At 49.2% G+C, this 17,858-nt stretch overlaps 1 protein-coding gene and 1 pseudogene across 1 annotated transcript; both read right to left on the reverse strand.

Moving 5' to 3' along the window:
- Window positions 1-2,660: 2,660 nt before the first annotated feature.
- Window positions 2,661-3,596, reverse strand: LOC136302480 (olfactory receptor 6F1-like; annotated as a pseudogene).
- Window positions 3,597-14,428: 10,832 nt separating this feature from the next.
- LOC136302560 (olfactory receptor 14J1-like) lies at window positions 14,429-15,328 on the reverse strand. Its single transcript, XM_066206032.1, has one exon. It carries the CDS (start codon window positions 15,326-15,328, stop codon window positions 14,429-14,431), a length of 900 nt encoding a protein of 299 aa, XP_066062129.1.
- Between the last annotated feature and the right edge of the window lie 2,530 nt (window positions 15,329-17,858).

The following is a 17,858-nucleotide window of genomic DNA, read 5'->3' on the forward strand; positions in this document are numbered from 1 at the left end:
GCAGTGGCCCAGAGCAGGTTGGGATGCTGATCCACCCTCACAGCCGGCCCATTGCAGGGCTGGAGTGGTTTTGGTGGCCCCTTGAGCTGGCACACACTTGAGGAGTGTGTCTGTTTTCAGTGGGGAAAATTAAGAGTTTTACATTGCTTCAAAAATAGAAAACCCCTTTTTTGCCTGAGTGCAGGCAGCTCTCTGAGCAAAGCAGGTCCCAGGTGAGTGAGGACAGGCAGGAGGGGCTTGGGGAATGTTATCCACACTGGGTCAGACCTCAAGGCACAGCTTCTCTGACCAGGCCTTCTGAGGAGAGGCCCTGGATCAATATCAATCACAGAATGCTGCAATCACCTCTCCTCTAAAGGGAACAGTAATAAAACACACTCTTTATAACAGGAATGTGAATTTCTTAGAAGCTCTTTGAAATCTTTCTCCATAACTGCAGTACAAAGCCTTCCTAATGAACTGCACCAGAGCAGAGGGAAATCAAGGCAGAGCCGTGGTTTGTCAGGACTTGCTTGATCCCAAAGAGCCCCGTGGTGCATTTGGTGCTGAGCCCTCAGGGCCTGAGAGGAGATGGCACAAACCTTTCCAGGAGTCCAAGTCAGAGGAAAAACCCAGCGTGTCTCAAAGCATTCCTGGGTCCCACTGAGGTCCATCCCCAACACAGGCTCTTCATGGACTCCTTGGAGGAGAGAACTGGAGTGCACAGAAACCTCTCAGAGACTGAGTGTGGGAAGGAAAACCCAAAGTACCTTAAAAGACATTGAGAATCTCAGAGCATTAATGAGCCCCACTGAGTGTCAGTACAAAGCCTCTCTAGGGACTAATTACAGCAGATAATTGGAGGCCATGGCTGCACAAACCTCTCAGAGTGATTCAGTGTCAAAAAGTAGTACTTTAATGACAGTTGAGTAACTTGAGGCATTAATGAGCCCCACTGAGTGTTGTTAGTGACAAAACATCTCAAGGGACAGCAGATAATTGGAGGCCGTGATTGCACAAACCCCTCAGAGACTCCCAGGCAAAAGCAAAACCCAAAGTGCTTTGAAAAACCTGCAGTCCCTGGGAGCACTGAGGAGCCCCCCAGGGCCATTCCTGACCAAGGCTCCCCAGGGACTGGTCCCAGCAGATCCCTGGGGCCACTGGGATGGATGTGGGGGGATGCTGAGGGCAGGACAAGGGGGTGACAGTGCCCAGCCTTGCTGGGGCTGTGCCAGGAGGCCCCAGGGCCTCAGGACAAGGTGTCCCCTCCCAGCCCTTGGTGGCACAGACCCTGCTGTGCCCCAGGGCACCAAGACTTGGCTTCTCCTGGGCACTGCCAGCCCTGCCAGGCCCTTGGCCACGTCCAGCACAGCTTGTCCTGCGCTGCCCCAGAGCTGCTGCTGTGTCCCTGCAGGCTGCACACTCCCATCTCGCTGCCCCCCTGGCTCTGCCCTGCATTTCCCTTTCTCTTCTCCCTGATATCCTGGGATGGAACGTGTGAGAATGGTTCAAAGCTGTACCAGGGAGGGTTTAGACTGCACAGGAGAAAGTGTTTCTTTACTGGGAGAGTGTTCAAACACTGAACAGGCTCCCTGGAGAGGTGGTTGATGCCCCAGGCTTTCAGTGTTTCAGAGACATTTGGATAGTGCCCTTAATGACTGCTTGAAGTTTTGGTCAGCCCTGGAGGGGTCGGTCAGTGGGACCAGACTATCATTCTGCTCTGACCTGCAGATCATTCCCAACGGCACTATCCTGGTCCAGCCTATCCCATTCCACGGTCACAGCTGCACATGGATCCCTGCAGCAGCTGTGCTCAGACACTCGTCTGCTCAGCAGCTTCCCCTGGATTCCAGTCTCAGCAGCTGAGGCATTTGGACATCTGAGCCCCGAGGCCACAGCCCCACTGCAGGTGCTGGTGCAGACCAGACACACCCCACAGCCCCAAACCCTTCAGTCCAGTCCCTCCGGTCACTCCGTGGCGGCACCATGGGCAGATGGGCTGTTTGGTGCCGTCCTCCAGCTGCTGCCCTCACAGCCCCAGGCTCTGTGCTCAGGCAGAACAGAGATTTGCTCACACAGGAGGGAGAATTTAAGTTTAATGAGAGCACAGGACAGACTGCTCTGGTTGGGCTCCTCGCCTCACCTTCCCACAAGTCCTGTGCTATCCAAAACTGCTCTTCCCCTCCATCCCATAATGTTTCCTACACACCAGGGCAAGAATCCCCTTAGTCCAAATGGTGACCTGCTCTCAGTGACTTTGGGGTTTCAGACTTTGGGGTTTCAAAGCAGGGCTGATGGCTGTCCCAGGAAAGGAGCTGGGACAAGGTGTCCATCGCTCAGGAGCTGTAATTTGGATTGTCACTTGCCAGGCTGTTCCTCTGAGCTCTTCTCTGTTCTAGAGATGGGCTCTTAACGAGCTGGTGGCTCTCCTGAGATGGGCCCGGGAGCAGCCCGGGCAGAGAATGAACTGAGTTTGTCCTGCTGCCATTGTTGGTGCCCTATCTGGGTGTGCAGATGAGTCTCTTCTCTCTTAACCTGACACAACCCAGCAGGAGCATCAATCTCCTGAGGCAGCCGTGTTTGGAGGCTGCACACACAGGCACTGGTTTTGTGTAACAGATGATACCAGATCCTTGGGATGGCTTTCCAGAAATGCACCATGCTTAGAGGAAAGGCTTTGTTCTTGGCCTGGCAATGGATTTGTTCAGGGCCAGGATCACAGATTTGTTCCCAAGGCTGCAGATGAATGGATTTAGGAATGGGAACAGGACTGTGTTCAGCAGAGCTCCAGTTCTGTTGGTCCTCAAGGAAACAACTTCTGCAGGACATGTGCAGAGAGCAATGCAGCTCCCACGGGCAATGGATAAGGTGATGGGATGGGAAGAACACGTGGTCAAAACTTTCTTCCTCCCAGAGGCTGCTGGAAGATGCAGAACACAGAAAAGGACGCAGATGTCAAATGCCAGAGTCAAACATAAGGAGCCCAGCACGACACACGGTAAGAAGACAGAGTCTGTTTCCCAAAGCAGGCTGGTGTCAGATCAGGACAGTTTGAACAAGGGGGAGTTGTCCCAGAGGAAATGGGGGATCTTGGAGCCACAGAAAGACAGCTCAGAGAGGAAGAGCAGCGGTAGCTCAGCAGGACAAAGCCGAGGACCCAAGCAGCAACACCCAGGTGGACACAGAGCTGAGGCTTTGTGATGTCAGCATAGAGCAAAGGGTGGCAGATGGCAACACAGCGGTCAAAGGACATGACAACCAGGGAAAAACTCTGTGCAGCCCAGGGCAAAATAAAAATAGTTTTGGGCAAAGCAGCTGCTTAGTGAGAGAGTGTTCTGACCAGAACTCAGCATCACAAACCATTTGATGCTTGTGGAGGATGTAAACCAGATTTCCGGGAAGGCCAGGCTGCAGATGAAAACGTCCATGGGGGTTTGCAGGTGGTGATCCACACACAGGAGGAAAAGGATGGTTTCATTCCCCATCACTGTTGTCAGGTACATGAGCAGGAGGACTTGAGAGAAAAACATCCGCAGTCTTGGATCATGCTCTGGGAAACCCTCTAGGATGAACTCAGTAACTGCTGTTGCATTTTCTGGTGCTGAATTCCTGCTCATCTTGCTGAGACAGGAACATGGCAAAAACAAGGGTGATAGTTTCACAGTCTGGACAAACATTTCTATCCTTCCTTCTCTGCTTCTTTCTTTTCCTGCAGTCTTGCCATACAGCACAGTGATTGCATTTCAAACACTTTGTTGCCCAGTACTTCCTAGGGGAGTAGTTTCTTGGTCAGTAGTTTCCTGGGGACTAGTTTCTTGGGGATTAGTTTCTTGCCCAGTATTATCTTGCCCAGTAGCTTTTTGGGTAGTAGTCCCTCCCTCCCTCCCTCCCTCCGTCCCCCCCCCCCCCCCCTCCCAGGGATGCCCAGGCTGCCATTGCCTGAATATTTGTCACAACATTCAGGACCAATTTGGATGTGTTTCATGGGTTCTTGCTAAGACTAATGGAATCTGCCCTGAGCACATGTATTCATATCCCCAAATGTTTCTTCCTTTCCCAGAAATTGCCTTTGTAACCTTCAACATCTGCCCCAAAAACCTACTGGAGTGAAAATCATAGGCTTTTCCTTGACACCTCTATATACCTGTCACATTATATGTGCGTGGTGTTGCCTTAACCCCAGCGGTGGCTATAACGATGGTTGCAAAGGCCACAATTCTCCAAACTATGCCTGTTTGATTTTCCATAACTACAAATCTTTCTATTCTTCAAAAGTTATTGACCTATTCTAACATTTTACACACACACCATTCACTTTCCCGAATAAGCTTCAGTTTTAGTTCATTGTCACCTGGTGTGGCTCTCCAGATCACTTCAGGAGCCTTCTTCACTCGAGTGTGATGAATGCAGGCATTTTGCTCTCTGATCTTGATTGCAGTAAAGGTGGTGAGGAGCACCTGGAATGGTCCTTCCCACTGGGGTTCCAGAGTCTTTTCTGCAAAAGACATAACATATACATAATCCCCTGGCTGTATGTTATGTACTGGCCCATCTAGTTCTCTCCTTTGAGCCCCAGCCACATGTTTCTCAGATTCTCTAAGTTGTTTGTTTAGGACCACCATATACCTGTGTAGGGTTTCTTCCCCTACTTGGGTAGGTGTTGTTCCTTCTTGGACCCCATATGATCTTCTATATAATATTTCAAAAGAGCTTAATTTTTCTTTTGTCCTTGGCTTTGTCTGAATTCATAATAATGCTACTGTAAGAGCTTTAGGCCAAGGTAACTTTGCTTCTTGTCCTGTCTTACAATTTGCTGCTTAATCAGATGGTTCATTTTTTCCACCTGGCCACTTGACTGAGGATGATATGGGATATGAAGTTCCCAGTCTATGCCTAGGTGCCGGCTAATTTGCTGCTCAAGTTTTGCAATAAAATGTGGCCCCCTGTCTGAAGACATTGTGCCTGGGACTCCAAAACACGGTATTATTTCCTGTAACAATGCTTTGGTTACTTCTTGTGCTTTGGCAGTTCTGGTAGGGAAAGCTTCTGGCCACCCTGAAGAGGTTTCTGTAAATACCAATATCGATACCCTCCCCATCCTGGGTAGTTCTGAAAAATCAATTTGTCATTGCTGCTCAGGCCCATAACCTTTCCCGATTTGTCCAAGCTTTGGTTTAGGAATAGTTTGGGGATTAGTTTGGAGACAAAGGCTACATTGGCGAGTCACTGGAATTACTGTTGTTTGCAAAATTCTGGAAATGATTCTGTCCTTCAAATAGTTATACAGAGTGTCTATTCCCCAGTGTGTTTTCTCATGTTCCTCTTTCACCAACGACCATGGCATGTAATAGGGAATCACAAGTCTTCCTTTCCCTTCATCTGTGATTGCCCGCCCTTCTTGGTTATAACTTCCATTTTCTTGCTCAGTTAGCATCTTGTTCTTTTTTGCTATACCTTGACTTACCTTCAGTAGAAATCTGTCCATCTGGAATTAAGGCTGCCTCAACTGTCTCAATAATCACCTCACCTTTAGCTGCTTCTTTTGCCTTTCTGTCCACCTGCTCATTTCCTTGATGTGGATGATGGCTACTTTTTCAGGTAGCAGGACTGCCCCCAATAGTTTTATTATCTCCTGGGAATGTTTAATACTTTTCCCTGGTGAGTTCAACAGTCCTCTTTCTTTCCAGATGGCTCCATGAGCATGAGCCATCCCAAATGCATACTTTGAGTCTGTATAAATAATAATTTTCTTTCCTTTTGCCTGTTCTAAAGCCCAGGTTAGGGCAATTATTTCAGCCTTCTGTGCAGAGGTGTTGGCTGGTAATGGTCCAGACTCTATTACTTCTCTGCTCGTGGTAACAGCATACCCAGCATGTCTTTTTCCACTGATCACACAGCTGCTTCCATCAGTAAATCAAGTCTCAGGGTCCTCGAGAGGGGTGTCCTTCAGATCAGGGCGACTGGAGTAGGTGGCTTTGATGGTCTCCAGGCAATCATGGATCACTGGTTCTCCCGTATCCCCACTGACAAAGGAAGCTGGGTTCACAAGATTAGTTACCACAATTTCTACATGATCTTGCTCTACCATTATGGCTTGGTATTTCTGGAACCTCTGTGGGGAAAGACAATGTCTGCCTTTTACCTGCAGGACTGCGGACACTGTGTGGGACACTAGTATCTTCTAGATCTGCTAGCATCTTCTAGCATGACTGTGGGACACAATCATCTTCTGGCCTAGGGTGAACTTGTGTGCTTTCTGAATGTTCATCACCACTGCAGCAGTGGCTCTGAGGCACCCTGGCCATCCCTTGGCTGCTGCATCCAGCTGCTTGGAAAAGTAGGTGACTGCCCTGTGATACAGGCCCAGGTCTTGTGCCAGTATTCCCAAAGCAATTCCCTGCTTTTTGTGAGAAAACAAAAAGAATGGTTTACTCACATCTGGAAGTCCCAGGGCTGGAGCTAACATGCGGGCCTTCCTTAGGTGGTTGAAGGCTCATGTTGCTTCTTTTGTCCATTGGAGTTCTCTGTTTCCTCGTGTAATCAAGACATACAGGGGGTTGACTAACAGCCCATTATTGTAAATCCACAGTCTACACCAGCCTGTCAGGCCCAAAAAGGTTCTCAGTTCCTTTACTGTCTGGGGTTTTGGGGTCTGGCATGTTGCTTCCTTGCAATCCTGCCCTCGTAGCCCAGGTAGAAAACTGTTTGCTTCGCTGTCTGAGCTTTCTTCTGGGATACTCGATACCCTTGTAGACCCAAAATGTTTAAGAGGCTTCCCATCCAATAAATGCATGTCTCTTGTGTTTGAGCAGCTATCAGGAGGTCTTCTACATACTGTAACAACTGTCTTCCTGGTGTGACTTCTCAGGATTCCAAACCTTTTGCAAGTTGTTCTCCAAATATCTTAACAGAGTTTTTGAATCCTTGGGTTAAAACTGTCCATGTGAGCTGTATTTTGCACCTACTCTTGGGGCTTCCCCATTGAAATGCAAAAATTCTCTGGCTGGCTTCATGGAGAGGAAGGCAAAAGAAAGCATCTTTCAAATCTAAAATAGCAAGTCAAATTAGTTCAGGTGTTAAATGGGTTAACAATGTGTAGGAGTTGGCAACCAATGGGTGTAAAGTCGCAGTTATCTTATTAACAGCCTGCAAATCCTGTACTACTAGGTATGATCCATCAGGCTTTTTAACAGGTAAAATACAAGTATTAAAATCAGACCAACACTTTTTTAATAGCCCTATCTGCAAAAAGTTTTCAATTACTGGGCTAATCCCTTCCCTGTCTTCCTTTATTAAAAGGATACTGTTTAACTGGTTGTTTTCCTTCTTTAAGTTTAATTTGCACTGGGGGTGCATTCTTTGCCCTCCCTGGTATGTCAGAAGCCCATACCCCAGGAAATACCTGATCCATTACTTTTCTACTAGTCTCTTCCTCACTTTTAGCTTTGGACTCATTGGCAATTGACATTAAGCTTAGCAATTTCACATGTTGTCAATCCTTAACCTTCAAAATAATCTCTCCAGTTTTGAATATTATCTTTGCTTCTAGTTGCTCCAATAAATCTCTACTCAAAAGTGCTGATGGGGCATTGGGCACGTATAAAAACTTATGAATTCCCCATTGTTTCCCAAGTTTATATTTCAGTGGTCTACAAAAGTACGCTCTTTCAGGTTGGCCAGTTGCCTCCTTCACCATACCATAATCATCTGTTATAGGTATTAAAGCTTTATTTACACCGAGTACTTTGCCCCTGTGTCCCCCCCAAAATTTCATTTCCTTTCCTTTGTTCCCTATCTTGATTATAACCAGAGGCTCCCCTAGGAGAAGATCCTCTGGTCCTCCTCAGTCTTCTTTGATGTGAGCAACCACCCCCTCCCCTTTTCGGTCTCCTTTGATCATCACCTTTTCTTCGTTCTGGGCACCGGTTCTTCCAGTTTCCAAATTTCTTACAGAATGCAGACTGGTCTTTCCCTAGTCGGGGTGGTCCTTGCCTTGGTGGTCCTTGTCCATATCTCCCTTTTCCTTCTTCCCTTACTATTACTACCAATTTTCTTATTCCTTGTTTGTATCCCTCCTCTTGATTGCTGAAAGCTTTCCACACCTCATCTAGCAAAGTCTCCAAATTCCGCCCCATCCACCCCCAGGTCTTCTGAAGTTTGTGCCCAATATCCCCTGTGGATTGTCCTAAAAATAAATTCACTAATTGTTGTATCCCTTCTTCAAAGTCAAGATCTGAGGACATATAGTGGCAAATTGCATCTTGCAAATGATCTCAGAATTCAGAAGGTGTTTCAGAGGGACCTTGCTTAATTGCATATAAGGCTGACCAGTTTATGGTTTTAGGAATTGTCCTCTCTAATCCTTTCACTATAAGGTCTTGATAACTCGCTAATTTTTCCCAATTCCTTTCTTCATTGGCATTCCAATGTGAATCGTGGAGAGGGAAAACATTCTTTAACATCATCCTGTGTTACTCTACAAACATCTTCTGCTAAATCCCCTGCTAATTTCTAAATCAATTGTTTTTCTGTCTCAGTTAAAATATCCAGGCAGACTGGATGTCTTCCCAGTCCTGTCTATGTTGTTTAATCATAAACGTTAACTTTTTAGCAATACCTCTTGGGTCACTATGGTAGTGTTTAGCAGTCTTCTCCCAGATCTCTAAATCCATTGTAGAAAAAGGAATTTTAACTAACGTTTTTCCCTCAGGGCCTATTGCCTCCCATAAGGCTGCTTGTATGGTTTCCCTAGTTTGTTTTCAGGCTGAGATGCTGGAGGACCCTTTGGGAAGGGCTCCTCTTCTTCCCTGTCACTGCTAGGCAATGGTGGATATAGTTTCATTGGTTCGTGTGTTTCAGGAGTAAGTGGGGTAGCAGACAGCTCAACTGGTGTCTTTTCCAAGGAAGATGAAGTGGGGGTTGGAGTTAACAACTGTTCTGAATTTACTTCTTCTCTCAGCCTCCCTTCCTTTCCAAGGGGTGGCCTAACCAAGTCCACCAGCTCTTGCTCCAGAGCCTCAGTTGGATACACCTTGTCAGGGTGTGTGCAGCGCTGGTTGATTGAGTGTGCACTGCAACATTGCTTGGGTTTTCCTCTGCTAGCCTTACTGTCCTGTTCAAGGGCCAATACCAAGGGGTCAGAGGGGGGCCTAATTCCACAATCCCTCTGCCACTCAGGATGGTTCCGGAGGGAGAAAAACATGTTGGCGTTTGTCACTTCCTCCCACTTCTGTTCTCATCTTAAGAATAACATCAGCTGTAACAGGGTGTCATAGTCTGAGGTCCCAGCTGGTGGCCATCTGACACCCTCTTCTAGCCTATAAAGTGGCCACCATTGTGTACAAAACTTAACGAGGGCCTTTTTGTTTTCTGTACCACCATAACCCACCATTTCCTTCCAGTGTGTCAGGATACATCCTAAAGGAGGAGTTTTAGGGACCTCTTTGCTCTGATTAGTTCCCATTGTTTCTTTATTATATCCCAACTCTCTTACCTTAATTTGAAAAATCTCAGGGTATAAAAAAGGTTGAGCACACTCAGTCCTAATTGTTTTTGCTGGGTTACGTAAAGTATTTAAAACTCTCTTTTCAAGAACTCAAACAATCTACTACTGACTTTCCTTGCAACCAGTTGCCACTCAAAAGCCCTTAACAAAAACTAGCACTCTACACCAATTCCTAGTATCTCCTTCTTTGCATCTTATCTTTCTTCCACCCAAACTTCACAGTCTCTCACAGTCCTTTCCCAGTTTTTTTTTCCTGCACAACCTGCTGCTCAGGTACTAGGTGTGACCTACTGCACACTGACTGTATGTAAACCTAAATAAACCCTTTTGTTTCCTCTGTCTAACCAACAATTAGCCAAATTCACAAATTCCCACAGAGTCCAGACTACTGCGGTAAAGGGATCCCTTCTATCCATCTAGCCAGGTTAAAATATACACAAATCACCACCTGTAATAATTCCCATATAAAAGGCACCCCTCTTATTGCTCTAACAATCCGCAAACACAACTTTTCTGCCTCAAATTCCAAAAATCACAACTAAGCCACTGCCAAAAGGGACTTTACTCCCTTTTGCCAAACTTACACTGTTCCTTTGTCTTTTCCCAATCTTCTTCAAAAACATCCATGTCCAAAATCCCAGAAACTAAACAATTCTTTCCACAAACTACATTTACTATTTCATTCTCAGCATCTGCTGCTTCCCTGTTATATCACAGCAGCTTTGGAGTGCACCTGGGGCACGCAGGTCTTCATCTGTAGGACACACAGTACCACCTCCTCTTACACTCCTTAAAGCAAAGGAAAACCCAAGCTGGATGCCCGTCTAGTTTCCAATGAAAACTTGTCAGGCTACGTACAAAACAGGGACCTACTCCCTCTCGTCCCCACCGCAACAGGTTCTGAAGTCCTCCCTCAACCCATTGGGGGTAATTTCCAATCAAAAGCCAAATTATTATTGGTTTGGCTTGAGTATAATTCTCCACAGAACACCCTTTCTGTCCTTCCATCCTCTTGTCTCACCAAGACCCAGTCCCCCATCGCATTCAAAAAATCGTCCAGTTCAAGCTGAAGCCATTGCAAAGGGCCTGCCTAGATGGCCAGACCCTGTCAGCTCAGGGTCGAGCTTCAACTGCCACTTTCAACAGACCAAATCAACAAACACCAACTCAAACAGCTAAAAGCTAAATTGCAGTTTTCTGCAATTATTACTTTTGACACAAGTTGTCAGTATTACCTGAAAAATACACCACAACTCTTAAAGCCATTGCCACTCTCACAAAAGCTGCCGAATTTCACAAAGCCAAAGTCTAAAAAGCATTCACAACTCCACAAATCCTGTGGAAAAACTTACCAAAATACTATGCTGGAAAACTCAACTTATGTCTCTCAAATTCTACAAGGAGGGAACTGTTTAAACTCAAGCACCGAATGTCACAGCAAATGCTGTCCTTGTTGCCTCCCAGGTTTCGGACTGTTTGAACCCAAACACCAGGTGTTACGGCAAATACCATCCACTGTAACCAGAAGTACACACACACCACAATCACAGTGGGGAGGGGTGCCTCTTTATAAAGGAATAAAATATTCACACAGCATGCAGGCCTATGCAGAGCTTTAGGCATTCACCCCACTCACTTCAATCGTTCCCGGCCGTGTCCGTCACCTGAAGACGGAACTGCAGGTGGGAAGCGGTCGTTTGTATTTGCATCCAGGGTGGGTCTCAACAAGTACTCGCACAGTCACTCTCACAGCCAGGACACACTTAAAATGAAAACACATGATAAAATAAAAACAATAAACAAGGATTTGCCCCAAATTTAGTGAATTTGCCCCGAACTGCTAGTAAGCCCTCTACAGATCAACAAATCCCTCCACAGGAGACTAAATCCCACTGTAGCTTGGAAGCAGACTACATAGGCTTGAGCTTAGTGTGGGACATCTCCCATGACTTACCAACAGCCTCCTGGCCACACGTATGCCTTATAGACCACTGTTTTGAATTTTTAAACAGACTGTTCTGTCCAGAGTTCTGCCAGTCCTTGTCTGTCCCGGGATGAACAGCCAGAGGGCAGAGCCCTCTCTCCAGGAAGATCCCAGGGGAAGCCCCGAGGGGTCCATGACCCGAACTGCTCTCACAGCTGAACAGAACCCAGTCCTGCCACGGTCGCTAATTGGTTTCCATAAAATTGGTAGGATCACAGACAAAGTTAGATCACTATCTAAGTAGTTTAAGTTAGAAAGAGGTATGCTTTATTCGATGTTGGGTTGCGCAGGAGTAGCTTCCCAAAGGTGTGCACACCAATCACAAAGCTCTAGCCCTCTATTTATTTACAAAAGTCTCACATATTCATTCAACTACTCATATTGCCTATACATATGCATAATCCTAGGACTGCCTATCCCTGCTTCATATTAAAATGAGCTGTCCTGGAGTGATGTTGTGATGTTGGTATCCCCAGTCGCCTGTTGGGTTTGTGTTGGATATTGCCCTGTGTGCCTTTAGTGTTGGGTCTGGGAGCAGGGGGAAGGGAGAGAAGGGCAGTTTGTTTTCAGAAACTCTCCTCTGCCGGCTGGCCTTGAGAGTCAGAGTCAGAAACACATGGTGAGGGACGGAGAGTTCTTTTTTTCTTTCGTGCCTTTTTTTTTTTTTATTAGTAGTTAGTTAGTGTGTAGCTAGCAGAGGGGGAGAAGCTTCGCTTTTTTCCTTCTCCTCCTGTTTTTTTTCCTTTTCGCGTTCCTTTTTTTTCTTTTTCTTCTTTTTCTTTTTTTTTTCCTGCCTTCCCTTGGAACTGTTAAAATCTCTCTGGACTGAGGACCCAGGGGAGTGCCGTGGGGGCTCACACCTGGAACCCACCTAGATCCATCCTGCGCAGCAACTTTTCCCACCACCAGAGGGACTGAGACAGAGCAACCACCTCCAGGGGAGAATTCTTTTCTAAATCTCTCATCTCTCCAGAGTGGCACAGAGTTCTTGTCATTGGGTATTGTCCAATTTATTGTGCTGGGGAGTGCTTTGCCTGTTTAATAAACAGGGCTCTTTCCACTTCTCTCTGAGTTTTTTTTTTTTCCCAATCGGTTGGGGGAGGGGAGGGAGGGCCCCTTAGGAGGTTTCCTCCCAAATTTGCCTTCAACTTCTACATGAGCCTAAAGTTTGTTACACCTGCCTGATTCTTCTCTCAAATTGGGTTGGTGGTCTTTGAAATGGGTCAGTGGTCTGAAGGATGAAGTCAGAGACATGTTCTTCACAGTGGCCTTTTTACTTTCATCGTGTTGGCAGGCTACATGACCTCTTGGGCACAGTTCGAGTGATCCTGCTTGGTTCCAATTAGTTTCTGTGTCCAGGTGCAGTCATGGTTTCTTTCACTATTACAATGGTCCATCTATCTTATTTCCTTCTAAAAACAAAACTAAAATGAACAAGTAATATATTACCTATGCTCTAGCTTAAGCATCTAATAGTTATTAACTCTTCCACTTCATCTCTACTCTTCTAACTTAAATCCAAATCACTATAAACTGCTTCTCTCCCTTAGCTAAAATCATAACTCTTTAAAACCCTAACTCAAGGACCCTGCAGTCAATTCCTGAAGCACTTTGTGGGATGATTCTTCTCCCCAAGGGACGTTCCCATGGTGCCAACTCAGAAACTGAAATGCAGAGATAGGCCAGGGAGGAAAGGGAAAACAAAGATGGGCTGTTTGCATGAAAGGGGGCAGGGATGGGTAGAAGAAGAAGAAATTTGGACCAGGAAAGAGGAAAGAAAGCAAAGGTGAAGCAAAGGAAATACCCAGGGAAGTTTGGGGGTGGCTGCCAGGCAGCGCTGGCTCCGAGCAACAATGTCTGCAGTGGCACAGGCAACTCACAGCTCATGGGAACAAACTTTCTGGCTGAATTCAGAGGCCACAACAAACCTGAGTGGTTTTCCTGCTGTCCCCCAGCCCTTCCTGGCCCCAGGGGCTGATGGCATTTGTGCTCACTCAGGTTCATCTCCCCACACCAACACCATGGGGATGCTCACGCCTGCTCTGGGCAGTGCAAACAGGGGCTGCTGAGCCAGAGCTGCCATGTCTGTGCCTGCAAGGATCCAGCACCTCTGTGAGCTGGGGAGAGACCAGGGCTGCAGAGGGGGGATGTTCATGGAGGGTACATGAGGATGCTCTGAGATGCTGCCCTGGGGTGTCCAGCGCAGTGGAGATGGATCAGCCCCTGCTCTGCTGCTCCTTCCCGTCACCCACAGGGACCTTGCAGAGCCCCAGCCATGCTGTTTGACCCCAGCCTGCCCACGGCCACCCTGGGGCTGCTCACGGGGCTTTTCTCTGCTGAGCTTTGGCCTGGGCGTGTTCTGGAGAGAGCCTGGGCAAGGAGCCCGGAGCCCCCAGGCCATGCCCTGAGGCGTCAGCGCTGCCCCAGCAGAGCCCATGGCCTGTCCCTGCTGCAGCCCCGGCACTGCCACCCCCAGCCCTGTGCCCGATTCCCGAGAGCACTCAGGCCCTACAACAACACCAGGGCCAGGAGGGCAGCGGGGCAGGGCCACGGGAGCAGCACTGGCAACACCAAGGGCTGCTGCTCCTGGGCACAGCTGCTGTGCCTGCCCTGATCTGCCCCCAGCTCTGCACACAGACATTGCTGCTGCACCTCCAGAGAAGAGAACAAAAGGGGGCTCTCCAGTGAAAACTTTACTGGGAGACCCTTTAGTTTGTTTAAAGCTACTGAGGCCACAGGTCCTCCTTGATACAGTCTATGGGTCGCAGCAAAGGTGGAGAGAAAAGAAACAAGAAAGGGCACAATCAATGACATTGCTTTGTGAACATCATTGAAAACTAAAATAAAGAATAAAAATCCAACAATCAAAAAAAGTGCTATCAAAAATGACTTTTATTACAAGTGATTGGATGAAATTGGCAACCAGTTTAATGTTTCTGAAATCGACCAGTGATCAGTGTCTACACTGCAGCCTTGAGCTCCTGGTTCCTCAGGCTGTAGATGACGGGGTTCAGAGCTGGAGGCACTACCAAGTACAGAACTGACAATGCCAGATCCAGGGATGGGGAGGAGATGGAGGGGGGCTTCAGGTAGGCAAATGTGCCAGTGCTGAGGAACAGGGAGAGCACGGCCAGGTGAGGGAGGCAGGTGAAAAAGGCTTTGTGCCGTCCCTGCTCAGAGGCAATCCTCAGCACAGCCCTGAAGATCTGCACGTAGGAGAAAACCATGAAAACAAAACAACCAGAAGCTACATGGACACTAACAGCAAGAATCCCAAGTTCCCTGAGATTGGAATGTGAGCAAGAGAGCTTGAGGATCTGGGGAACTTCACAAAAGAACTGGCCCAGGGCATTGCCCTGGCACCGGGGCAGGGAAAATGTATTGGCTGTGTGCAGAAGAGCAGTGAGAAAGGCACTGGCCCAGGCAGCTGCTGCCATGTGGGCACAAGCTCTGCTGCCCAGGAGGGTCCCGTAGTGCAGGGGTTTGCAGATGGACACGTAGCGGTCGTAGCACATGATGGTCAGGAGGGAAACCTCTGCTGAAATGAAAAACACAAACAGAAAGAGCTGTGCAGCACATCCTGCATAGGAGATGGTCCTGGTGTCCCAGAGGGAATTGTGCATGGCTTTGGGGACAGTGGTGAGGATGGAGCCCAGGTCGGTGAGGGCCAGGTTGAGCAGGAAGAAGAACATGGGGCTGTGCAGGTGGTGGCCGCAGGCTACAGCGCTGATGACGAGGCCGTTGCCCAGGAGGGCAGCCAGGGAGATGCCCAGGAAGAGGCAGAAGTGCAGGAGCTGCAGCTGCCGCGTGTCTGCCAATGCCAGCAGGAGGAAGTGGCTGATGGAGCTGCTGTTGGACATTTGCTGCATTGGGGCATTGAAACCTGTTGAAGGAGGGAAGAAAGTGACTTTGAGGGAAGATTTCTTGCAGTAAAGTCAAAGGTCTTTCTCACAGAGCAGTCCCTGCCAGTAAATATATCCCCTTTTTCTATGTCTAGGTGAACTTCCTTCACCTTGGTTGCTCAAGCCCTGATTGCTGCTGGCCAAAGTTCAGTGAGGAGCCAGACTCCAACATGCAGGACACCTGTGAGTCAGCCCTGAGCCCCAGTCAGTGCAGGGGAACAATGAGCGCAGGGGCCAGTCCTGGGGTTTGAACCTGAATCTCTTCCTAAGGCACAGGAGACACCAAGTGAAAGGGATATGGATTGCAGGTGGCAGAACTAGAGATTCTGCTGCACCTGGGTAGAACAGAGAGTCCAGTGAGGCAGGCGCATTGTCTGAGCCTTAGTGCAGACTGAGGGGAGCTGCTCTGTCCCTCTCTCCTGTTCCCAGCAGCCCTGGATTTGCACCTTTCTGAGCTCCAATCCTGTGCTACCCTAGAAAGCCAGGTGACACTGCTGAGAGCAGAGGGATCCCTGGCACACAAAGTGGCCCCTGCCTTTCCCTAAATCAGGGAGATTCGGCTCATTCCCAGCCTGCCCTTCCCAGAGCTCCCTGGGGCAGAGGGAGCTGGGACACCCCATTGCTGTGCTCAGCCTGCACAGGAGGAACCCAAGGGCTGGGCCTGAGCCTGCAGCTGGAACTGCCATTCCCAGAGAGCCCGTCAGCAATGCCAGCAGCACCTGGGCAAGGCAGGGTGAGAGAGAGCCGGGCCCTGAGGAAAAGCCTTTCCCTGCCCAGCCCTGCACAGCCCCTCCCAGGCAGCAGCAGTGCAGGACAGTGGCCCTCAGGCCCTGGTCAGCAGGCAATGGGCACATGGCAGGAGAGATGCCCTGCATCTCTGGGGCTGCTCTGCTGGCCCAGGAGGGGACTGAGGGCCCCGAGCCCCTGGGCTGAGGGCTGTGCTGGCTGGGAGGGGACACAAGAGCTGTGCTGCTCAGGGCAGTGTGTGCCCTGCAGGGCAGGGCCGGCAGGTGCCACATGTCCCCTGCAGCAGGGCTTCCCTCAGCACTGCCTCCCTCCCTCCCTGCCCATGGCTCTGCTGCAGAGCTGAGTTTCCATCGCTGCCAAGTTGAGCCAGAGAAAAGTGGGAGCACAGATTCAGGAAAGCAGACTCAAGTACAAAACACCTGCCCTGAATGAGCTCATGAAAAGTCTCCTCGGAAATGTCCTGGGCATGAACTGGAGCTCTGAGCAGCCCTGGCACACACAGCACCCTCTCCACAGCAGCAGAACCTACCCTTGCAGGAGTCACTCCTTGCACCCACAGCTCCCCTCCAGCATCCATGGGAGCTCCCAGGCAGGCTGAGAGCTGCCCCTGGCAGTGACAGATCCCCTGGCCTGGCCAAGAGCCCTCAGGGCTGCAGCACCTGCTCTGCACGACAGCCCTGGGCACCCCTGGCTGCAGCCCCACCTTCAGCCCCTGCAGCTGTCCCTGGCAGCAGGAGCCGTCCTGCCCTGTCCCTCTGACGGTGCCCAGGGCACCCCCGCTCTCGAGCACATCCTCCCCCAAAGCAGAAAGGGCAGCAGAGCCATCCCTACAGTGCTGTCAGTCCTGTCATGGGTCAGCTTTAGGAGATTCCTGCAGCCAGAGACTGACTGTGTCTGAAGTGGTGAGGATTTCTCCATGAAGAAGTTCATAATTTTTAAAAGTTGTGAAGACTTCTCCGTGAATTATCTCAGAATTGTCCTTCCAGTTGCTTTAAGCTACTGTCCGCTTCACTGCTCTCAGGTACCTGCAAGCAGTGCCCTCAGCCCTGTTGGGCTGGGAGTGGAGCTGCTCCTGAGGAGAAATGTCTTTTTGAAGCTCTTCTTGGTTGCCAGGAGCTGCCTTTGTGCCAGGAGCCCGGCCCAGCTCAGCAGCACAGACACAGTACCAGGACTTTAATGAGCCTCTCAGGGATTTGGTGTTGTTTACATCAGACTCGGTCCCTGAGAGTGTTTAAAAAACTAATCAAGAACTCTTTCAAGGATATTTCAAGAACTTTTCAGAGATTGAAACTCCAAAGTTTCTTGAAGTTTTAATGGGTCCCACTGAGGAACATGAGTGAGAAAGTGTCCCCAGGTTCCAGTCAGAGCAGAACACTGCACGTAATGATGACAGGTGGGGACAAACAAGGCAAAGGTGTCTCTGATGCTGAGCAAACCTGAATGTGTTTCAGGAATGCAAAAGGCCAAGGCCTGAGCCCCAGCCCCTGCCAAGGCACATCCTGTCCCTCCCTCAGTGCTCAGGGCTCTTCCCGGCCCACTGGGATGTGGGGATGTGCAATGCCAAGGGCAGCAGCATGGAGCGGCCCCTGCCAGGCTGCTGAGCAGGGACAAGGAGGCAATGAGGCCCCAGGCCTGCAAGGCTCACTTGTCTCCTCCTCATGGCTCAGGCCCAGGCCCAGCAGCCATGGCCAAAGTGCTGCAGGAGTTGGCTCTGTCAGGGCCTTGCAGCTGCTGCCCATCC

The sequence above is a fragment of the Chamaea fasciata genome, unplaced genomic scaffold (genome assembly GCF_029207755.1).
Source record: "Chamaea fasciata isolate MVZ Bird 193981 ecotype frontalis unplaced genomic scaffold, bChaFas1.0.hap1 SCAF_29, whole genome shotgun sequence".
Lineage (NCBI taxonomy): Eukaryota > Metazoa > Chordata > Aves > Passeriformes > Sylviidae > Chamaea > Chamaea fasciata.